This window comes from Heterodontus francisci, chromosome 16, assembly GCF_036365525.1.
Source record: "Heterodontus francisci isolate sHetFra1 chromosome 16, sHetFra1.hap1, whole genome shotgun sequence".
In the NCBI taxonomy this organism is placed as follows: domain Eukaryota; kingdom Metazoa; phylum Chordata; class Chondrichthyes; order Heterodontiformes; family Heterodontidae; genus Heterodontus; species Heterodontus francisci.
Window position 1 is genome coordinate 86,661,889 of NC_090386.1, and position 26,609 is coordinate 86,688,497.

The following is a 26,609-nucleotide window of genomic DNA, read 5'->3' on the forward strand; positions in this document are numbered from 1 at the left end:
ATTAAAGAAAAATGCTTGAATTTATAAAACGCCTTTCACGATCTCAAAGTGCTTTACAGCAAATTAAGTAACTTTGTGAAGTGCACGACCATTGTAATGTAAGGAAACAACATCCAATTTGTGCACAGCAAGGTCCCACAAATAGCAATGAGAAACATGACTAGATAATCTCTGAGTGATATTGATTGATGGGTAAATATTTGCTGGTTTATCGAAAGAAGCTCTCCTTCTCTGAACAGTGGCGTGGGATCTTTTACATCTAACCAATGGGACAGATACGGCATCAATTTAACATCTCATCCAAAAGATGGTACGTCCGACAGTGCAGCATTCTCTCAGTACTATACTGAAGTGTCAGCTTAGATTAAATGCACTTGTCTCTGGAGTTGGGTTTGATCAAGAGGACAGCTGGCATAGAAAATTGAATTTTTCTCGCAACTGCATTACAGGGGCTTATGGAATTTTTTTAAGGCCAGATTATTGAAGTGGCAATCAAGAAACTTTACCCTACATCTACTCTATTCTCCCTCTGACTTGAGAGAACTTAAATGATAACTACTGATGTCAAAACTGCAAAAGTCACCAGCATCAACACCCTTTGCATTAGCAAACAGAAGATTGAAATAATGTTGAAAATAAATATAAGGCATTTTTTATTTAAACATTCTACAATTGTTCTTCCTGAGCTATCACCTAAATGCTAATTACAGTAAGTATTACCAAGCACCTACGTAGTTTTAATAGCAGAGTCGTGCCCTCAGGTGGAGAAAAAACAAATAAAGCCTTCATATACCTTCCACACAAATGCAGTCAAGGATAGGTTTTCAAACTGGAGTCCGTGAAGCAGTCCTGCACAATTCAGAAGCTTGTGTATCTTTGTCATCAAGCATTACCATGCTGTTCTTTGAGAGGGTTGGAAAAGAGGAGGAAACTATTTTTTCTGACAGTCAATCCAGTTACTCAGCAACAACCTACATGGTGAGCTTCTAAAATAAATCAAATTCAGAAAGAGCTGGGAGTAAACGATGAAAAACAGACTGCTTCTACATTTGGTAGTTCTTTTAATTGAACTAGATTTAAATTGTTTAGGATTCACATCTCTAAGCTAACAACTATCAACATTTCACTGTGTACACAGACACAGCTCAACTCACGGCAAACAATAAAATTGTAATTAAGAATTGGTTAAAAGAATTGCAATTTCTTTTGTAAATTGATTTAGGATAATTTTCTATACTACTCTGAAAGTAAATGAGAAAGTTTACTAAATGAGTTTAATTCTGGATATGCAACAGCATCTAGTGGCAGCAATGGAGCCTCATTCCATGTGCTGCAACAAAATCTACAACCGTTGTTAATTTCACCTAGGATGAATGAAAATGGGCAATGAAACCAGTGTCTCACACAGGTTGTTTATGGCTCGTTGACTTGATCATAACAACCAAAGTGATCATCTAATCCTATACTCAATAAATCAGACACAAAGAAAATATACGGAAACTTTTATAATACTGGTGAACTGGTTGAGGGGAAAATAGCTATGTAAAATTTCAACATGAAGGATGTACAATGGGAAACTTCTAGTAACTTTAAAGTTAGATATTTTTGCTAGTCTATTTCTTCACACCTCACAAAAATCTATATTTTCATAAAAATAGAGATCCACCCTATCTGCTCCACTATTCAAGGGCAATTTATCAGCCACTACATGGCTACTGCTTGGAATTCTCTTCTAAAATCACTTTGCCTTGCTACCACCTAGTTAGGAATTGTCCCACATGTAGGGCTGAATTTTACCGGCCCCTTGTCGCCACAGAGCTTGGCACGGGGACCAGTAAAATGCTGTGGGGGGAGGCCTGCCTCGACGTGCGACGCGGAGAAGGGCCCTCCAGAGATAACCAGCGGCAGCGGAACCTTGGTGCGGCCCCCCCACTGCATGGCCGCAGTACCACAATTAACATATGGTAATGATTACTTACCTTTGCTGATTATGCAGCTCACCGCCTCTCCACCAACACTTCCGAATTTTTCGTTGAACGGGCGACCATCACGTGCCATCCCATTCACGATTTGAAAAGTCAGCGGGTCCTCAGAGGCAGAAGTTGTCGCCAACGAAGGTAAGTTGTGTTATTTAGGGGTCTCACTCTGCATTACAGAAGGGAGGAGGGCGAGGGGATATTCAGGGGTCTAACTGCATTCTGGAAGGAGGGGTACACAAGAGTCTAACTCTGCATTCTGGAAGGGAGGAGGGACTGGAATTACTGGAGGGAAACCCATGCTGGCATGAAGGAAGGTACCATCTACCATCCCTCCGTTAACAATGTACGCTCTGTGTGAGGGGGCAATGGCACACTAGGCACCCTGTGGGTGGGGAGGGTGCCAGAAAGGGCAGGAGCATTAAGGCTGTATGGATGGTGGGGGCAATCGATTCAGCTGGCTGGATCTTGATGTGGTCATGCTGTGCCACTAAGTATTGGCCAAGATGGGCAATGCCATGGCACACCACATAGTTGATCCAAGAAAGCAGCTGATGTACCCGTCAACACCAGTCTCTGGTCTGTTAGGAATCTTCCAATAGATGCATGGTTCAACTTTATTTATCACATGGAAATAGGTATGGATCATCCTCCATTGCGTGATCCTCTGCACGTGAAGATTCGTATGGGCCAGAGGCAATACCAACAGGCAGGTGCAATCCACGTAGAGGCCCCCAGTCGTGAGCAGCAGCCCCCAAGGGGAGCTCGCCATTACGGTTGCCGTGCATCTACAGGCCTGACATGACATGCCAGCGGATGTCAGAGCACCAGTGTCAGAGGAGATTGCGCATATACAGAGGGTGGTCACACGTCTCTGTGCCCTGCAGCCCATGGGCTCCAGTGGACATCCCATGCCTTTGTTCCTCATAGTGGCAGCAGTTCTCAAGCCTGACACCTCTACAGCCTTTAGGGGTCCCAACAGAGACCTTTGTGGGGTCACACAGTCATCAGCTCACCGCTGCATCAGTAGGGTCACCAATGCCCTGCACCAGAGGGCCAGTGAGTATGTCCGCTTCAGGACGGACTCTCACAGCCAGGCCCAGAGGGCCATTGGTTCTGGCACCATTGCCGGAGAACCATAGGTTGTAATGTTCGTAGACTGCACTTATGTGGCCATCAGGCCTACTGCCAGGCTACCACCTCCAGACGTCAGCATTAAAGGAGCCCTCTCAATCCAGGTGAAGCTGGTATGTGAACACCACAGATGCTTGCAGCGAATGTGTGACCGCTTCTCAGGCAGCTGCCATGACGCCTGGGTCTTGCGCCAGTCCCGGCTGCCACCGCTGTTCACTGAACTGGCTCAGATGGAGGGGTGGGTTCTTGGAGAGAAGGGCTATCCTTTGCAGACCTGGCTCCCGAAACTGGTCAGAGACTCCACTACTGCTGCACAGGAGAGATACAATGCCAGTCACTGAGCTACATGAGCCACCATTGAGCAGGAGATCAGCATTCTGAAAGAGCACCTCCAATGCCTGTATGAATAGGGTGATGCCCTGTACTATGTGAAAAGGCCAGCTCCTTTCTTTGCTGCTCTGCACAACTACACACCCAACAGGGGGCAGACCTGGCATGATGAAGAGAGACGTTAACAGGATTCCTCCTTGGACTATGAGGATGCTGAGGACCTACAACTTGGGAGGGCAGATGGCACTCAGGCTCTGCACACAGGGCTAGCAGTGAGGTACGGATGTACAGAAGCGGCTTATCAGACAAAGGCTGTCTGCTCCATAGAAATCAACATGAGCTCTGCAAGCCACACATCACCCTCGCTCACCTGCTGTGCACCAGTCCACATCTGCAACATCCCTGTGTAAACCATTAGAGGCAGCAGCTGACTGAGCCAATGTCCATATCACTGCATCCATGGAGATGCTCATGAGTAATGGTGGCATGGCAATGATGTTATTGCATACGTTGACTCTCCTGAAAGGTTAACAATGCAAAGGGATGTTACCTTAGCACTACATGTTGGCACACATCATTCACACAGAGAAAAGGACACACATGCTGGTGAGGAACATTTAGTGAAAGATGTATGTACATTGCTGTGACACCCATGCATTCCCATTTGTGTCAGTGTGTTATCTGTAAACCTCTGTAATACCCGTTATGGCGTACTTAAGTCTCATGTTCTGGAATGTGCAAATTTAAGATTATTCACCCAGGTGCAGCAAGCCTACAAGAAGGAATGTTACACTTAAGCAGAAGAGGAGCGCAACTTCACAGGACACTGGGACACAGCAGGGTAGGTATGTGGCAGCAAAGTGGAAAGTGCTGGGGTCACTCAGCAGGTCAGGAAGCATCTGTGGAGAGAGAAGTAGAGTTAACTTTCAGGTCTATGAACTTGGACAAGTTATCTCTGCTTCTCTCTCCACAGGTGCTGCCTGACCTGCTGGATTTCTCCAGCACTTTCTACTTTGCTGCAAGATTGACAGCAGTTCCACTCTTCGGCAGTCAGGTAAGTATTTCTTTGACAGCTGTTAGGAAGCCGGTGCTGGGGTGCTTAAAATAGGCCCCAGCACCTGCTGCACAGCCGTCAAAAACTCTCTCCCTGCGCCGAATGTCCCGCCTCTCCCCACGTAATATGGGGAGGGCGGTGAACAGCCTCTATGGAAATGGGCGCCGCACTGAGTTTAAAGAGCACCGCCGCACACAGCAGCACCCCAATAAAGTTCAGCCTGTAACGTACACAGCCGGGTAGCCTCATCATTCCTACTAAGTCACTGCGGAGTGCTATATTTTTTCATGTAGTTTTACTATATTTATTGTACTGTTAACCAAGATACTTTCTGTTGCCAATACTAAATGTTTTCTGCAATTTTAGCACTATTTTCCTTTGGGTAGCTGATAGGAACTTTGCAAAACTAGGGCAAGAGTGTGTTAATATTTGCTGGCATGTCCTACATTAAAAAGTTTGAAAATCACGAACATGAAAGGGCTTTTAATTTCTAGTGTACGTCTTTTCCAGGCTCCAAGACCAACATTTGTAGGGATATAACGGCACTCTGAACCTGTCTCCCTCATGGATCATTAAAAGACTGCAGTACCCATCTTCTGTCAATGCAGGGAGCTCCATCTTCACAGTTCACAAGGGATCTATACGACAGAAACCTGGTAAAGTAGCAATGAATCAATCGACAGGACGCCGTAAAATGCCAAAGACCTAGAATACGGAGATACTCTGACCATTTTTTTTAAAATAGAATGTTCTAATCCCACAGATAGATGCCGATGCACAGGCAGACAAGTGCACAAAATACACTCCTAACCAGCATAAATAAGAAGGGTCACCTGATGCATAAACCTACCATCACTGTACAATTTACTCTCTTTATCATTTGTACCAGGGAGCTCCACTTCAGTACCACTTGCAAAAATGATATCTCCTGCATCAATAACGATGCCTTTGCCTCTTTTCCTCCCCTTTGTCTTCTGGTCTTCACCCTCCTACGTTGCGATGGGGGAGAAAAGAAAACATTTAACGTAAGGCAACATAAATTGCGAATTGTTGCTCTGTGGTTTTCTTAAGTTTTGAAGAAAACAAGCTCTACATAGCCTCAAGCCAATTTTAAATCAGGATGAAAAGCACAAATGAGAAAGCAATACCAAGGAAAATACATGGGTCACTTTCTATAGTTTTTACCTAGGAACCGGAAAAGACGGTCACTCCAGAGCTGACTTGTACAGGCAACCAAATTAAAAGCCATACGGTCAGACACTCACGTATCTACCTGACACAGCCAGAGAAAAGTATGTACCTGAGGGATAATACCATGCAAGTTACAAGATCTGCTGTACGCGGATAGTGAAAATTAAATTGGACATTCCTGGTGGTACAATACACTATACCTCTAACATATAGTCATTTGGTGCACCCATAAATCCTTACAAATCCCTGCTGCTTCTCAGCCAATTCATCATAGGAAGAGATAGACAAAGTGCAGGCATACACCATACAGGAAAGAAATCAAAAGCTAACTCTTTTTTTTGCATATTGTTACATACGTTTCACTGTCAGAGGCCTGGGATTAAGTATTCATCCCATTCCCTTGTCTGCTGAGACCTGTTGAGTATTGCCAACACTTTCTATTTTTATTCCAAATCACCAGAACTGCTCCATTTTGAACCTCAATGCAAACAGTGAAAGGCCAAACTATAGGAAAAAGTCAGATTAACCACTGGACTATCAGGAAGTCCTTCTCAGCTATGTTGCTGAATTTTACACAAGCATCCAAACCACTGAACGATAAGATACAACTGAGGCAAGGAGTTTGCCGCAAAGTCAGAAAAAGTTGATCGCTGGATAAGACAGGACCAACTATACCTTTTTCCACATTTTGAAGTACTTCAAGTGCTTCCCAGATTACACCCTCTATGCAGAAAATACACCAACTGATAAAAATCACTATTTTATACTATAAAAGCCTTGCAGAGTTGGAATGTGTTACAAAGTTTTGACAGCAACCCACCCGTTCCCAAAACCCTGTAACATTTGTTAGTTATATGCTGCTTACCACCATCTCGACTTCAAACAATGATCCATGTAGTTTCAATTTACTTTCTCGTGTAGAGTTTTTAATGTTTTTGACAATTCCTACCCCAATTTCCCTGCCCCGCCTCACTTGTACAATGTCATTAATTTGTAGATTAGAAATAGATTTGAAGAGCTTTTCATCCTGAATGAGTTCATATCGTCGAGGAATGTCCTGGATTTCGAAAAGCAACTCTGCTTCATCCTTGGTGATTTCTTTTAAATTGTCTTGCTTCACTTTCAGTAACTTGAGGGAACTTTTTCCGTACTCCATATCTGCAGATAATCCCTCAGTTTCTGACCTGTTGAAATATCCCAATGAGCCTTTCTGGATCTTCTTTCTGTTTTCAGTAAATTCTTTTATCACAATAAAATAATGCTTATCTTTTTCAATTCCTCCCATTCTGATTTTGGGTAATCCAAAGCTTAAAAACATTTGAACCTGAAAAAGATATCAAAGTTTTTAATTTACAGGCTACAAAGACGAATATAAGATCATCACATCATTAGACAACAGGATCTGAAGAGGCTCACAACTGTTCAAAAAAATCTGGCATATCAACACAAGAGTTAATATTGCAGGCCTGCCTGCTTGCCTGGCTCATGTGATGGATTATTGAGTAAGCCACAGGGGACTAATATGGATCCAACATTCCATCTCTAGGCGAGTTATCTGGGCATCATTCAGACTCCAAAGAAGCCCTCATTGGACAGTCACTCTATAGTCAATCAGACAGAGTTCAAACCCTCATCTGACATATCAGAAACCATGGGCTGAATTTTGGAGACCCCCCACAACATCGGGGTTTTGTGCTCGGGGGGGCAGAAAATGACTCCAGGAAATGGCGGCCACGCACCCCGATGCCGGGATGGTCTGGTCCGATATTGCCAGTGGCAGCAGGCCTCATGGTAGCCTCCCCACTGCTCGGCAACGGGACCGCTATTTAAATATTAAAATAAATTAAAATCAATGAATTAAATTACACTTACGCTGCCGCCTTCCATCCCACTGCGATCTTCAGCCCGCGCCTTTGGATCCCTATCCAGGGAAATGAGGCACAGCACTAGTGGCGGGGGGATGAGGCAAGTTTCTCACTGCAGGGTGTGGGAAATGGGGTCAAAGGAACATCATTGGTGTAGTGGATGGTGGAAAGGGTTTTAGGTTAAAGTTTATGCACTTTGTGGGGGGAGGTGGTCAGGTGGACAAGGTAAGTGTTTGGTGGGGGGGGGGGGGGAGGGGGGGAGGGGGGAGGGGGAGGGAGGGATAGGGAAGAGGGCGTAATTAATTTTGTGGGTATTGGGGGACTGGAAGAGGGGCAAAATAAATGAATTGTTTTTATTCACAGTTTCTTTAAATATTTAAATTTAACAGTTGGCCTCAAAGCCCTTTAAAAATGGCGTCAGGCCCACCACCAGAGTATAAATTTCAGCCCTACAACGCTGACACCTTCCTGACCACAGCATGGACACACAGCATATCCCACCACATGGTGCTTCGATAAGCTGGAGATACAAAGATTCAACAGCAACTACACGGCAAACAACAAATCCTGGATATTTTAGCATGTGGTCTCATACTCAGCCTCTAAATAATGCCTTCCAGCAGCTGTTGTGCTACGCCTCAGTATCCCCACATGAAGGAAAGCTACCTCCAGCATGATTGGAAGTCTTGTGCAAGAGAGTTTGTGATGTGACAACCATCTTAATGTTCTACACCTTCAAACCGAGTGCCATTTCTCAAACTTACTCATCACCAACTTAAATAAAAGCAAAATACTGCAGATGCTGAAAATCTGAATAAAGACAAGAAATGCTGGAAATACTCAGCAGGTCTGGCAGCATCTGTGGAGAGAGAAGCAGAGTTAACATTTCAGGTCAGGTTTCAGGTCAGTGACCCTTCATCAGAAAGGACAAAAGCACCCCTTCCTAACATGATCCCAAAACACTATATCCAAGCTAAAGGTGGTGTCTACCAGAAGACCAAGATATAAATATAAATCAATAATTTGAATAGATTGCCCTCACACTTTCTAATCAAAACTCTCAGAGTCCCCTTATAAGCCACGCAAAGGTTATAATACTGTAATTAGAGGCACCATATCCTGTTGGTTACCCTGTTGTTCAAGATGTTGAGTACAGTACAATTCTTTGGCAAGTCTGACAATTGTTCAATTTCATTTATTTAAAAAAAGCACCACAGCTTCCAGAAGTGCCTGGAACAGCCAATCCATGACTGTTCCTTATGATGTCAGTTAAAACATCAACGAAGACATAGAATAGTATGGGTGACAGTGAATAAACTTGCCTCATTGTTCTTTTGAGTGAGGTAAGAACAATCAGTCTTTCACTTACCTGTACACAGATCCTGGAGGTAGAGTACACATCAAGCTAAAATCCAAGATTTGGTCACACACTCCGACAGTTTCCAGTTTCTTTATAATTAGTATACTGTATCTTATACACAGGTATACAGCCAAGATATTTTGTAAAGGTGCCTCCATAAAGAAGCTTCCTGCTGTTGAAACAGAATGTAGCAAGTTCACATTGGCATCGGAATGAATTCACTGACTCCTGTCATAGTCCACTGTTTAACGTAACAATCTTGTAGCGATTCTATGTTCAATTCAAGCCCTGTGGTGGAAAAAGTAAAAAATGGCACAATTACATTAGCAAGAGAGTATTCAAGCACCTGTGCCAAACCACATTATATAGTCACAGCAGCAACCATTAACCAGTAATAGAATCCTAGAATGGTTACAGCAGAGGAGGAGGCCATTCGGCCTGTTGTGTCCATGCCGGCTCTCTGCTCGAGCCACTTAGCTAGTTCCACCCCATCACACTTTCCCCGCAGCCCTGCAATTTTTTTTCGCTTTAGGTGCTTATCCAATTCCCTTTTGAAAGCCCCAATACATCTGCCTCCACCACAATCTCAAGCAATGCATTCTAGATCCTAACCATTCATTGCGTAAAAGTTTTTCCTCATCTCGCCATTGGTTCTTTTGCCTTAAATCGACGTCCTCTGATTCTCGACCCTTCCGCCAGCAGGAACAGTTCTCGCTATCTAATCTGTCCAGACCCCTCATGATTTTGAACACATCTGTCAAATCTCCCCACAACCTTCTCATCTCTGAGGGAAACAGCCCCTGCTACTCTAATCTAGCCACATAACTGAAGTCCCTCATCCCTGGAATCATTCTCTTAAATTGTTTCTGCACCCTCTCCAAAGCCTTCATATGCTTCCTAAACAAACTGCAGTGCTCAAACAACGTGAAAATACATGTCTAAACTGGACAGGGGCTGGGATACACTGAATTTAGATTTATAAACTGGACAGGGGCTGGGATACACCGAATTTAGATTTATAAACTGGACAGGGGCTGGGATACACCGAATTTAGATTTATAAACTGGACAGGGGCTGGGATACACCGAATTTAGATTTATAAACTGGACAGGGGCTGGGATACACCAAATTTAGATTTATAAACTGGACAGGGGCTGGGATACACCGAATTTAGATTTATAAACTGGACAGGGGCTGGGATACATTTATAAACTGGACAGGGGCTGGGATACATTTATAAACTGGACAGGGGCTGGGATACATTTATAAACTGGACAGGGGCTGGGATACATTTATAAACTGGACAGGGGCTGGGATACATTTATAAACTGGACAGGGGCTGGGATACACCGAATTTAGATTTATAAACTGGACAGGGGCTGGGATACACCGAATTTAGATTTATGAACTAGACAGGGGCTGGGATACACCGAATTTAGATTTATAAACGGGACATGGGCTAGGATACACAGAATTTAGATTTATAAACTGGACATGGGGCTGGGATACACAGAATTTAGATTTATAAACGGGACATGGGCTAGGATACACAGAATTTAGATTTATAAACTGGACAGGGGCTGGGATACACCGAATTTAGATTTATGAACTAGACAGGGGGCTGGGATACACCGAATTTAGATTTATAAATTGGACATGGGGCTGGGATACACCGAATGTAGATTTATAAACTGGACATGGGGCTGGGATACACCGAATTTAGATTTATAAACTGGACATGGGGCTGGGATACACCGAATGTAGATTTATAAACTGGACATGGGGCTGGGATACACCGAATTTAGATTTATAAACTGGACATGGGGCTGGGATACACCGAATGTAGATTTATAAACTGGACATGAGGCTGGGATACACCGAATTTAGATTTATAAACTGGACATGGGGCTGGAATACACCGAATGTAGATTTATAAACTGGACATGGGGCTGGGATACACCGAATTTAGATTTATAAACTGGACATGGGGCTGGGATACACCGAATGTAGATTTATAAACTGGACATGGGGCTGGGATACACCGAATTTAGATTTATAAACTGGACAGGGGCTGGAATACACCGAATGTAGATTTATAAACTGGACATGGGGCTGGGATACACCGAATTTAGATTTATAAACTGGACATGGGGCTGGGATACACCGAATGTAGATTTATAAACTGGACATGAGGCTGGGATACACCGAATTTAGATTTATAAACTGGACATGGGGCTGGGATACACCGAATTTAGATTTATAAACTGGACATGGGGCTGGGATACACCGAATTTAGATTTATAAATTGGACATGGGGCTGGGATACACCGAATTTAGATTTATAAACGGGACATGGGGCTGGGATACACCGAATGTAGATTTATAAACTGGACATGAGGCTGGGATACACCGAATTTAGATTTATAAACTGGACATGAGGCTGGGATACACCGAATTTAGATTTATAAACTGGACATGGGGCTGGGATACACCGAATTTAGATTTATAAATTGGACATGGGGCTGGGATACACCGAATTTAGATTTATAAACTGGACATGGGGCTGGGATACACCGAATTTAGATTTATAAACTGGACATGAGGCTGGGATACACCGAATGTAGATTTATAAACTGGACATGAGGCTGGGATACACCGAATTTAGATTTATAAACTGGACATGAGGCTGGGATACACCGAATTTAGATTTATAAACTGGACATGGGGCTGGGATACACCGAATTTAGATTTATAAACTGGACATGGGGCTGGGATACACCGAATGTAGATTTATAAACTGGACATGAGGCTGGGATACACCGAATGTAGATTTATAAACTGGACATGGGGCTGGGATACACAGAATTTAGATTTATAAACTGGACATGGGGCTGGGATACACCGAATGTAGATTTATAAACTGGACATGAGGCTGGGATACACCGAATTTAGATTTATAAACTGGACATGGGGCTGGGATACATCGAATGTAGATTTATAAACTGGACATGAGGCTGGGATACACCGAATTTAGATTTATAAACTGGACATGAGGCTGGGATACACCGAATTTAGATTTATAAACTGGACATGGGGCTGGGATACACCGAATTTAGATTTATAAACTGGACATGAGGCTGGGATACAACGAATTTAGATTTATAAACTGGACATGAGGCTGGGATACACCGAATTTAGATTTATAAACTGGACATGAGGCTGGGATACACCGAATTTAGATTTATAAACTGGACATGAGGCTGGGATACACCGAATTTAGATTTATAAACTGGACATGAGGCTGGGATACACCGAATTTAGATTTATAAACTGGACATGGGGCTGGGATACACCGAATTTAGATTTATAAACTGGACATGAGGCTGGGATACACCGAATTTAGATTTATAAACTGGACATGAGGCTGGGATACACCGAATTTAGATTTATAAACTGGACATGGGGCTGGAATACACCGAATTTAGATTTATAAACTGGACATGAGGCTGGGATACACCGAATTTAGATTTATAAACTGGACATGAGGCTGGGATACACCGAATTTAGATTTATAAACTGGACATGAGGCTGGGATACACCGAATTTAGATTTATAAACTGGACATGGGACTGGGATACACCGAATTTAGATTTATAAACTGGACATGAGGCTGGGATACACCGAATTTAGATTTATAAACTGGACATGAGGCTGGGATACACCGAATTTAGATTTATAAACTGGACATGAGGCTGGGATACACCGAATTTAGATTTATAAACTGGACATGGGACTGGAATACACCGAATTTAGATTTATAAACTGGACATGGGGCTGGGATACACCGAATTTAGATTTATAAACTGGACAGGGGCTGGGATACACCGAATTTAGATTTATAAACTGGACATGAGGCTGGGATACACAGAATTTAGATTTATAAACTGGACATGGGGCTGGGATACACCGAATTTAGATTTATAAACTGGACATGGGGCTGGGATACACCGAATTTAGATTTATAAACTGGACATGGGACTGGGATACACCGAATTTAGATTTATGAACTAGACAGGGGCTGGAATACACCGAATTTAGATTTATAAACTGGACAGGGGCTGGGATACACCGAATTTAGATTTATAAACTGGACATGGGACTGGGATACACCGAATTTAGATTTATGAACTAGACAGGGGCTGGAATACACCGAATTTAGATTTATAAACTGGACATGAGGCTGGGATACACCGAATTTAGATTTATAAACTGGACATGGGGCTGGGATACACCGATGGTAGATTTATAAACTGGACATGGGGCTGGGATACACCGAATTTAGATTTATAAACTGGACATGGGGCTGGGATACACCGAATTTAGATTTATAAACTGGACATGGGGCTGGGATACACCGAATTTAGATTTATAAACTGGACATGGGGCTGGGATACACCGAATTTAGATTTATAAACTGGACATGGGGCTGGGATACACCGAATTTAGATTTATAAACTGGACATGGGGCTGGGATACACCGAATTTAGATTTATAAACTGGACATGGGGCTGGGATACACCGAATTTAGATTTATAAACTGGACATGGGACTGGGATACACCGAATTTAGATTTATGAACTAGACAGGGGCTGGAATACACCGAATTTAGATTTATAAACTGGACAGGGGCTGGGATACACCGAATTTAGATTTATAAACTGGACATGGGACTGGGATACACCGAATTTAGATTTATGAACTAGACAGGGGCTGGAATACACCGAATTTAGATTTATAAACTGGACATGGGACTGGGATACACCGAATTTAGATTTATGAACTAGACAGGGGCTGGAATACACGGAATGTAGATTTATAAACTGGACATGGGGCTGGGATACACAGAATTTAGATTTATAAACTGGACATGGGGCTGGGATACACCGAATTTAGATTTATAAACTGGACATGAGGCTGGGATACACCGAATTTAGATTTATAAACTGGACATGGGGCTGGGATACACCGAATTTAGATTTATAAACTGGACATGAGGCTGGGATACACCGAATTTAGATTTATAAACTGGACATGGGACTGGGATACACCGAATTTAGATTTATAAACTGGACATGGGACTGGGATACACCGAATTTAGATTTATGAACTAGACAGGGGCTGGAATACACCGAATTTAGATTTATAAACTGGACATGGGACTGGGATACACCGAATTTAGATTTATGAACTAGACAGGGGCTGGAATACACCGAATTTAGATTTATAAACTGGACATGGGACTGGGATACACCGAATTTAGATTTATGAACTAGACAGGGGCTGGAATACACCGAATTTAGATTTATAAACTGGACAGGGGCTGGGATACACCGAATTTAGATTTATAAACTGGACATGGGACTGGGATACACCGAATTTAGATTTATGAACTAGACAGGGGCTGGAATACACCGAATTTAGATTTATAAACTGGACATGGGACTGGGATACACCGAATTTAGATTTATGAACTAGACAGGGGCTGGAATACACCGAATTTAGATTTATAAACTGGACATGGGGCTGGGATACACCGAATTTAGATTTATAAACTGGACATGGGACTGGGATACACCGAATTTAGATTTATGAACTAGACAGGGGCTGGAATACACCAAATTTAGATTTATAAACTGGACATGGGACTGGGATACACCGAATTTAGATTTATGAACTAGACAGGGGCTGGAATACACCGAATTTAGATTTATAAACTGGACATGGGGCTGGGATACACCGAATTTAGATTTATAAACTGGACATGGGGCTGGGATACACCGAATTTAGATTTATAAACTGGACATGGGGCTGGGATACACCGAATTTAGATTTATAAACTGGACAGGGGCTGGGATACACCGAATTTAGATTTATAAACTGGACATGGGACTGGGATACACCGAATTTAGATTTATGAACTAGACAGGGGCTGGAATACACCGAATTTAGATTTATAAACTGGACATGGGACTGGGATACACCGAATTTAGATTTATGAACTAGACAGGGGCTGGAATACACCGAATTTAGATTTATAAACTGGACATGGGGCTGGGATACACCGAATTTAGATTTATAAACTGGACATGGGACTGGGATACACCGAATTTAGATTTATGAACTAGACAGGGGCTGGAATACACCAAATTTAGATTTATAAACTGGACATGGGACTGGGATACACCGAATTTAGATTTATGAACTAGACAGGGGCTGGAATACACCGAATTTAGATTTATAAACTGGACATGGGGCTGGGATACACCGAATTTAGATTTATAAACTGGACATGGGGCTGGGATACACCGAATTTAGATTTATAAACTGGACATGGGGCTGGGATACACCGAATTTAGATTTATAAACTGGACAGGGGCTGGGATACACCGAATTTAGATTTATAAACTGGACAGGGGCTGGGATACACCGAATTTAGATTTATAAACTGGACATGGGGCTGGGATACACCGATGGTAGATTTATAAACTGGACATGGGGCTGGGATACACCGAATTTAGATTTATAAACTGGACATGGGGCTGGGATACACCGAATTTAGATTTATAAACTGGACATGGGGCTGGGATACACCGAATTTAGATTTATAAACTGGACATGGGGCTGGGATACACCGAATTTAGATTTATAAACTGGACATGGGGCTGGGATACACCGAATTTAGATTTATAAACTGGACATGGGGCTGGGATACACCGAATTTAGATTTATAAACTGGACATGGGGCTGGGATACACCGAATTTAGATTTATAAACTGGACATGGGACTGGGATACACCGAATTTAGATTTATGAACTAGACAGGGGCTGGAATACACCGAATTTAGATTTATAAACTGGACAGGGGCTGGGATACACCGAATTTAGATTTATAAACTGGACATGGGACTGGGATACACCGAATTTAGATTTATGAACTAGACAGGGGCTGGAATACACCGAATTTAGATTTATAAACTGGACATGGGACTGGGATACACCGAATTTAGATTTATGAACTAGACAGGGGCTGGAATACACCGAATGTAGATTTATAAACTGGACATGGGACTGGGATACACCGAATTTAGATTTATGAACTAGACAGGGGCTGGAATACACCGAATTTAGATTTATAAACTGGACATGGGACTGGGATACACCGAATTTAGATTTATGAACTAGACAGGGGCTGGAATACACCGAATTTAGATTTATAAACTGGACATGGGGCTGGGATACACCGAATTTAGATTTATAAACTGGACATGAGGCTGGGATACACCGAATTTAGATTTATAAACTGGACATGGGACTGGGATACACCGAATTTAGATTTATAAACTGGACATGGGACTGGGATACACCGAATTTAGATTTATGAACTAGACAGGGGCTGGAATACACCGAATTTAGATTTATAAACTGGACATGGGACTGGGATACACCGAATTTAGATTTATGAACTAGACAGGGGCTGGAATACACCGAATTTAGATTTATAAACTGGACATGGGACTGGGATACACCGAATTTAGATTTATGAACTAGACAGGGGCTGGAATACACCGAATTTAGATTTATAAACTGGACAGGGGCTGGGATACACCGAATTTAGATTTATAAACTGGACATGGGACTGGGATACACCGAATTTAGATTTATGAACTAGACAGGGGCTGGAATACACCGAATTTAGATTTATAAACTGGACATGGGACTGGGATACACCGAATTTAGATTTATGAACTAGACAGGGGCTGGAATACACCGAATTTAGATTTATAAACTGGACATGGGGCTGGGATACACCGAATTTAGATTTATAAACTGGACATGGGACTGGGATACACCGAATTTAGATTTATGAACTAGACAGGGGCTGGAATACACCAAATTTAGATTTATAAACTGGACATGGGACTGGGATACACCGAATTTAGATTTATGAACTAGACAGGGGCTGGAATACACCGAATTTAGATTTATAAACTGGACATGGGGCTGGGATACACCGAATTTAGATTTATAAACTGGACATGGGGCTGGGATACACCGAATTTAGATTTATAAACTGGACATGGGGCTGGGATACACCGAATTTAGATTTATAAACTGGACAGGGGCTGGGATACACCGAATTTAGATTTATAAACTGGACAGGGGCTGGGATACACCGAATTTAGATTTATAAACTGGACATGGGGCTGGGATACACCGAATTTAGATTTATAAACTGGACATGGGACTGGAATACACCGAATTTAGATTTATAAACTGGACATGGGGCTGGGATACACCGAATGTAGATTTATAAACTGGACATGGGGCTGGGATACACCGAATGTAGATTTATAAACTGGACATGGGGCTGGGATACACCGAATTTAGATTTATAAACTGGACATGAGGCTGGGATACACCGAATTTAGATTTATAAACTGGACATGGGGCTGGGATACACCGAATTTAGATTTATAAACTGGACATGAGGCTGGGATACACCGAATGTAGATTTATAAACTGGACATGGGGCTGGGATACACCGAATTTAGATTTATAAACTGGACATGAGGCTGGGATACACCGAATGTAGATTTATAAACTGGACATGGGGCTGGGATACACCGAATGTAGATTTATAAACTGGACATGGGGCTGGGATACACCGAATTTAGATTTATAAACTGGACATGAGGCTGGGATACACCGAATTTAGATTTATAAACTGGACATGGGGCTGGGATACACCGAATTTAGATTTATAAACTGGACATGGGGCTGGGATACACCGAATTTAGATTTATAAACTGGACATGGGGCTGGGATACACCGAATTTAGATTTATAAACTGGACATGAGGCTGGAATACACCGAATTTAGATTTATAAACTGGACATGAGGCTGGGATACACCGAATTTAGATTTATAAACTGGACATGGGGCTGGGATACACCGAATTTAGATTTATAAACTGGACATGAGGCTGGAATACACCGAATTTAGATTTATAAACTGGACATGGGACTGGGATACACCGAATTTAGATTTATGAACTAGACAGGGGCTGGAATACACCGAATTTAGATTTATAAACTGGACATGGGACTAGGATACACCGAATTTAGATTTATGAACTAGACAGGGGCTGGAATACACCGAATTTAGATTTATAAACTGGACAGGGGCTGGGATACACCGAATTTAGATTTATAAACTGGACATGGGACTGGGATACACCGAATTTAGATTTATGAACTAGACAGGGGCTGGAATACACCGAATTTAGATTTATAAACTGGACATGGGACTGGGATACACCGAATTTAGATTTATGAACTAGACAGGGGCTGGAATACACCGAATTTAGATTTATAAACTGGACATGGGGCTGGGATACACCGAATTTAGATTTATAAACTGGACATGGGACTGGGATACACCGAATTTAGATTTATGAACTAGACAGGGGCTGGAATACACCGAATTTAGATTTATAAACTGGACATGGGACTGGGATACACCGAATTTAGATTTATGAACTAGACAGGGGCTGGAATACACCGAATTTAGATTTATAAACTGGACATGGGGCTGGGATACACCGAATTTAGATTTATAAACTGGACATGAGGCTGGGATACACCGAATTTAGATTTATAAACTGGACATGGGGCTGGGATACACCGAATTTAGATTTATAAACTGGACATGAGGCTGGGATACACCGAATTTAGATTTATAAACTGGACATGAGGCTGGGATACACCGAATTTAGATTTATAAACTGGACATGGGGCTGGGATACACCGAATTTAGATTTATAAACTGGACATGAGGCTGGGATACACCGAATTTAGATTTATAAACTGGACATGGGACTGGGATACACCGAATTTAGATTTATGAACTAGACAGGGGCTGGAATACACCGAATTTAGATTTATAAACTGGACATGGGACTGGGATACACCGAATTTAGATTTATGAACTAGACAGGGGCTGGAATACACCGAATTTAGATTTATAAACTGGACATGGGGCTGGGATACACCGAATTTAGATTTATAAACTGGACATGGGACTGGGATACACCGAATTTAGATTTATAAACTGGACATGGGACTGGGATACACCGAATTTAGATTTATGAACTAGACAGGGGCTGGAATACACCGAATTTAGATTTATAAACTGGACATGGGACTGGGATACACCGAATTTAGATTTATGAACTAGACAGGGGCTGGAATACACCGAATTTAGATTTATAAACTGGACAGGGGCTGGGATACACCGAATTTAGATTTATAAACTGGACATGGGACTGGGATACACCGAATTTAGATTTATGAACTAGACAGGGGCTGGAATACACCGAATTTAGATTTATAAACTGGACATGGGACTGGGATACACCGAATTTAGATTTATGAACTAGACAGGGGCTGGAATACACCGAATTTAGATTTATAAACTGGACATGGGGCTGAGATACACCGAATTTAGATTTATAAACTGGACATGGGACTGGGATACACCGAATTTAGATTTATGAACTAGACAGGGGCTGGAATACACCGAATTTAGATTTATAAACTGGACATGGGACTGGGATACACCGAATTTAGATTTATGAACTAGACAGGGGCTGGAATACACCGAATTTAGATTTATAAACTGGACATGGGGCTGGGATACACCGAATTTAGATTTATAAACTGGACATGAGGCTGGGATACACCGAATTTAGATTTATAAACTGGACATGGGCTAGGATACACCGAATTTAGATTTATAAACTGGACATGGGGCTGGGATACACCGAATTTAGATTTATAAACTGGACATGGGACTGGGATACACCGAATTTAGATTTATGAACTAGACAGGGGCTGGAATACACCGAATTTAGATTTATAAACTGGACAGGGGCTGGGATACACCGAATTTAGATTTATGAACTAGACAGGGGCTGGAATACACCGAATTTAGATTCGTAAACTGGACAGGGGCTGGGATACACCGAATTTAGATTTATGAACTAGACAGGGGCTGGAATACACCGAATTTAGATTCGTAAACTGGACAGGGGCTGGGATACACCGAATTTAGATTTATAAACTGGACATGGGCTAGGATACACAGAATTTAGATTTATAAACTGGACATGAGGCTGGGATACACCGAATTTAGATTTATAAACTGGACATGGGGCTGGGATACACCGAATTTAGATTTATAAACTGGACATGGGGCTGGAATACACTGAATTTAGATTCATAAACTGGACATGGGCTAGGATACACAGAATTTAGATTTATAAACTGGACATGAGGCTGGGATACACCGAATTTAGATTTATAAACTGGACATGGGGCTGGGATACACCGAATTTAGATTTATAAACTGGACATGGGGCTGGAATACACCGAATTTAGATTTATAAACTGGACATGGGCTAGGATACACAGAATTTAGATTTATAAACTGGACATGAGGCTGGGATACACCGAATTTAGATTTATAAACTGGACATGGGGCTGGGATACACCGAATTTAGATTTATAAACTGGACATGGGGCTGGGATACACCGAATTTAGATTTATAAACTGGACATGGGGCTGGAATACACTGAATTTAGATTTATAAACTGGACATGGGGCTGGAATACACTGAATTTAGATTTATAAACTGGACATGGGCTAGGATACACAGAATTTAGATTTATAAACTGGACATGAGGCTGGGATACACCGAATTTAGATTTATAAACTGGACATGGGGCTGGGATACACCGAATTTAGATTTATAAACTGGACATGGGCTAGGATACACAGAATTTAGATTTATAAACTGGACATGAGGCTGGGATACACCGAATTTAGATTTATAAACTGGACATGGGGCTGGGATACACCGAATTTAGATTTATAAACTGGACATGGGGCTGGGATACACCGAATTTAGATTTATAAACTGGACATGGGGCTGGGATACACCGAATTTAGATTCGTAAACTGGACAGGGGCTGGGATACACCGAATTTAGATTTATGAACTAGACAGGGGCTGGAATACACCGAATTTAGATTCGTAAACTGGACAGGGGCTGGGATACACCGAATTTAGATTTATGAACTAGACAGGGGCTGGAATACACCGAATTTAGATTCGTAAACTGGACAGGGGCTGGGATACACCGAATTTAGATTTATAAACTGGACATGGGCTAGGATACACAGAATTTAGATTTATAAACTGGACATGAGGCTGGGATACACCGAATTTAGATTTATAAACTGGACATGGGGCTGGGATACACCGAATTTAGATTTATAAACTGGACATGGGCTAGGATACACAGAATTTAGATTTATAAACTGGACATGAGGCTGGGATACACCGAATTTAGATTTATAAACTGGACATGGGGCTGGGATACACCGAATTTAGATTTATAAACTGGACATGGGGCTGGGATACACCGAATTTAGATTCGTAAACTGGACAGGGGCTGGGATACACCGAATTTAGATTTATGAACTAGACAGGGGCTGGAATACACCGAATTTAGATTCGTAAACTGGACAGGGGCTGGGATACACCGAATTTAGATTTATGAACTAGACAGGGGCTGGAATACACCGAATTTAGATTCGTAAACTGGACAGGGGCTGGGATACACCGAATTTAGATTTATAAACTGGACATGGGCTAGGATACACAGAATTTAGATTTATAAACTGGACATGGGGCTGGGATACACCGAATTTAGATTTATAAACTGGACATGGGGCTGGGATACACAGAATTTAGATTTATAAACTGGACATGGGGCTGGGATACACCGAATTTAGATTTATAAACTGGACATGGGGCTGGGATACACCGAATTTAGATTTATAAACTGGACATGGGACTGGAATACACCGAATTTAGATTTATAAACTGCACATGAGGCTGGGATACACCGAATTTAGATTTATAAACTGGACATGGGGCTGGGATACACCGAATTTAGATTTATAAACTGGACATGGGGCTGGGATACACCGAATTTAGATTTATAAACTGGACAGGGGCTGGGATACACCGAATTTAGATTTATAAACTGGACATGAGGCTGGGATACACCGAATTTAGATTTATAAACTGGACATGAGGCTGGGATACACCGAATTTAGATTTATAAACTGGACATGGGGCTGGGATACACCGAATTTAGATTTATAAACTGGACATGGGGCTGGGATACACCGAATTTAGATTTATAAACTGGACATGGGGCTGGGATACACCGAATTTAGATTTATAAACTGGACATGAGGCTGGGATACACAGAATTTAGATTTATAAACTGGACATGGGGCTGGGATACACCGAATGTAGATTTATAAACTGGACATGGGGCTGGGATACACCGAATTTAGATTTATGAACTAGACAGGGGCTGGAATACACCGAATTTAGATTCGTAAACTGGACAGGGGCTGGGATACACCGAATTTAGATTTATAAACTGGACAGGGGCTGGGATACACCGAATTTAGATTTATGAACTAGACAGGGGCTGGAATACACCGAATTTAGATTCGTAAACTGGACAGGGGCTGGGATACACCGAATTTAGATTTATAAACTGGACATGGGCTAGGATACACAGAATTTAGAGTTATAAACTGGACATGAGGCTGGAATACACCGAATTTAGATTTATAAACTGGACATGGGGCTGGGATACACCGAATTTAGATTTATGAACTAGACAGGGGCTGGAATACACCGAATTTAGATTTATAAACTGGACATGGGACTGGGATACACCGAATTTAGATTTATGAACTAGACAGGGGCTGGAATACACCGAATTTAGATTTATAAACTGGACATGGGGCTGGGATACACCGAATTTAGATTTATAAACTGGACATGAGGCTGGGATACACCGAATTTAGATTTATAAACTGGACATGGGGCTGGGATACACCGAATTTAGATTTATAAACTGGACATGAGGCTGGGATACACCGAATTTAGATTTATAAACTGGACATGAGGCTGGGATACACCGAATTTAGATTTATAAACTGGACATGGGGCTGGGATACACCGAATTTAGATTTATAAACTGGACATGAGGCTGGGATACACCGAATTTAGATTTATAAACTGGACATGGGACTGGGATACACCGAATTTAGATTTATGAACTAGACAGGGGCTGGAATACACCGAATTTAGATTTATAAACTGGACATGGGACTGGGATACGCCGAATTTAGATTTATGAACTAGACAGGGGCTGGAATACACCGAATTTAGATTTATAAACTGGACAGGGGCTGGGATACACCGAATTTAGATTTATAAACTGGACATGGGACTGGGATACACCGAATTTAGATTTATGAACTAGACAGGGGCTGGAATACACCGAATTTAGATTTATAAACTGGACATGGGACTGGGATACACCGAATTTAGATTTATGAACTAGACAGGGGCTGGAATACACCGAATTTAGATTTATAAACTGGACATGGGGCTGAGATACACCGAATTTAGATTTATAAACTGGACATGGGACTGGGATACACCGAATTTAGATTTATGAACTAGACAGGGGCTGGAATACACCGAATTTAGATTTATAAACTGGACATGGGACTGGGATACACCGAATTTAGATTTATGAACTAGACAGGGGCTGGAATACACCGAATTTAGATTTATAAACTGGACATGGGGCTGGGATACACCGAATTTAGATTTATAAACTGGACATGAGGCTGGGATACACCGAATTTAGATTTATAAACTGGACATGGGCTAGGATACACCGAATTTAGATTTATAAACTGGACATGGGGCTGGGATACACCGAATTTAGATTTATAAACTGGACATGGGACTGGGATACACCGAATTTAGATTTATGAACTAGACAGGGGCTGGAATACACCGAATTTAGATTTATAAACTGGACAGGGGCTGGGATACACCGAATTTAGATTTATGAACTAGACAGGGGCTGGAATACACCGAATTTAGATTCGTAAACTGGACAGGGGCTGGGATACACCGAATTTAGATTTATGAACTAGACAGGGGCTGGAATACACCGAATTTAGATTCGTAAACTGGACAGGGGCTGGGATACACCGAATTTAGATTTATAAACTGGACATGGGCTAGGATACACAGAATTTAGATTTATAAACTGGACATGAGGCTGGGATACACCGAATTTAGATTTATAAACTGGACATGGGGCTGGGATACACCGAATTTAGATTTATAAACTGGACATGGGGCTGGAATACACTGAATTTAGATTTATAAACTGGACATGGGCTAGGATACACAGAATTTAGATTTATAAACTGGACATGAGGCTGGGATACACCGAATTTAGATTTATAAACTGGACATGGGGCTGGGATACACCGAATTTAGATTTATAAACTGGACATGAGGCTGGAATACACCGAATTTAGATTTATAAACTGGACATGGGCTAGGATACACAGAATTTAGATTTATAAACTGGACATGAGGCTGGGATACACCGAATTTAGATTTATAAACTGGACATGGGGCTGGGATACACCGAATTTAGATTTATAAACTGGACATGGGGCTGGGATACACCGAATTTAGATTTATAAACTGGACATGGGGCTGGAATACACTGAATTTAGATTTATAAACTGGACATGGGGCTGGAATACACTGAATTTAGATTTATAAACTGGACATGGGCTAGGATACACAGAATTTAGATTTATAAACTGGACATGAGGCTGGGATACACCGAATTTAGATTTATAAACTGGACATGGGGCTGGGATACACCGAATTTAGATTTATAAACTGGACATGGGCTAGGATACACAGAATTTAGATTTATAAACTGGACATGAGGCTGGGATACACCGAATTTAGATTTATAAACTGGACATGGGGCTGGGATACACCGAATTTAGATTTATAAACTGGACATGGGGCTGGGATACACCGAATTTAGATTTATAAACTGGACATGGGGCTGGGATACACCGAATTTAGATTCGTAAACTGGACAGGGGCTGGGATACACCGAATTTAGATTTATGAACTAGACAGGGGCTGGAATACACCGAATTTAGATTCGTAAACTGGACAGGGGCTGGGATACACCGAATTTAGATTTATGAACTAGACAGGGGCTGGAATACACCGAATTTAGATTCGTAAACTGGACAGGGGCTGGGATACACCGAATTTAGATTTATAAACTGGACATGGGCTAGGATACACAGAATTTAGATTTATAAACTGGACATGAGGCTGGGATACACCGAATTTAGATTTATAAACTGGACATGGGGCTGGGATACACCGAATTTAGATTTATAAACTGGACATGGGCTAGGATACACAGAATTTAGATTTATAAACTGGACATGAGGCTGGGATACACCGAATTTAGATTTATAAACTGGACATGGGGCTGGGATACACCGAATTTAGATTTATAAACTGGACATGGGGCTGGGATACACCGAATTTAGATTCGTAAACTGGACAGGGGCTGGGATACACCGAATTTAGATTTATGAACTAGACAGGGGCTGGAATACACCGAATTTAGATTCGTAAACTGGACAGGGGCTGGGATACACCGAATTTAGATTTATGAACTAGACAGGGGCTGGAATACACCGAATTTAGATTCGTAAACTGGACAGGGGCTGGGATACACCGAATTTAGATTTATAAACTGGACATGGGCTAGGATACACAGAATTTAGATTTATAAACTGGACATGGGGCTGGGATACACCGAATTTAGATTTATAAACTGGACATGGGGCTGGGATACACAGAATTTAGATTTATAAACTGGACATGGGGCTGGGATACACCGAATTTAGATTTATAAACTGGACATGGGGCTGGGATACACCGAATTTAGATTTATAAACTGGACATGGGACTGGAATACAGCGAATTTAGATTTATAAACTGGACATGAGGCTGGGATACACCGAATTTAGATTTATAAACTGGACATGGGGCTGGGATACACCGAATTTAGATTTATAAACTGGACATGGGGCTGGGATACACCGAATTTAGATTTATAAACTGGACAGGGGCTGGGATACACCGAATTTAGATTTATAAACTGGACATGAGGCTGGGATACACCGAATTTAGATTTATAAACTGGACATGAGGCTGGGATACACCGAATTTAGATTTATAAACTGGACATGGGGCTGGGATACACCGAATTTAGATTTATAAACTGGACATGGGGCTGGGATACACCGAATTTAGATTTATAAACTGGACATGGGGCTGGGATACACCGAATTTAGATTTATAAACTGGACATGAGGCTGGGATACACAGAATTTAGATTTATAAACTGGACATGGGGCTGGGATACACCGAATGTAGATTTATAAACTGGACATGGGGCTGGGATACACCGAATTTAGATTTATGAACTAGACAGGGGCTGGAATACACCGAATTTAGATTCGTAAACTGGACAGGGGCTGGGATACACCGAATTTAGATTTATAAACTGGACAGGGGCTGGGATACACCGAATTTAGATTTATGAACTAGACAGGGGCTGGAATACA

At 41.8% G+C, this 26,609-nt stretch overlaps 1 protein-coding gene across 2 annotated transcripts in view; it reads right to left on the reverse strand.

Annotated features, from left to right (window-relative positions):
• The window catches only part of cyld2 (cylindromatosis (turban tumor syndrome) 2), a 73,187-nt gene that overhangs the window by 23,222 nt on the left and 23,356 nt on the right, over positions 1–26,609 (reverse strand). For both annotated transcript variants that reach the window (XM_068048543.1, XM_068048542.1), the window contains exons 2-4: positions 8,920–9,198; positions 6,551–7,009; positions 5,345–5,483 (exon numbers count right to left, since the gene is read on the reverse strand). In XM_068048543.1, the coding sequence (XP_067904644.1) occupies positions 5,345–5,483; positions 6,551–7,003 (592 nt within the window). In that variant the 5' untranslated portion in view covers positions 7,004–7,009; positions 8,920–9,198. The remainder of the gene's footprint in view (positions 1–5,344; positions 5,484–6,550; positions 7,010–8,919; positions 9,199–26,609) is intronic.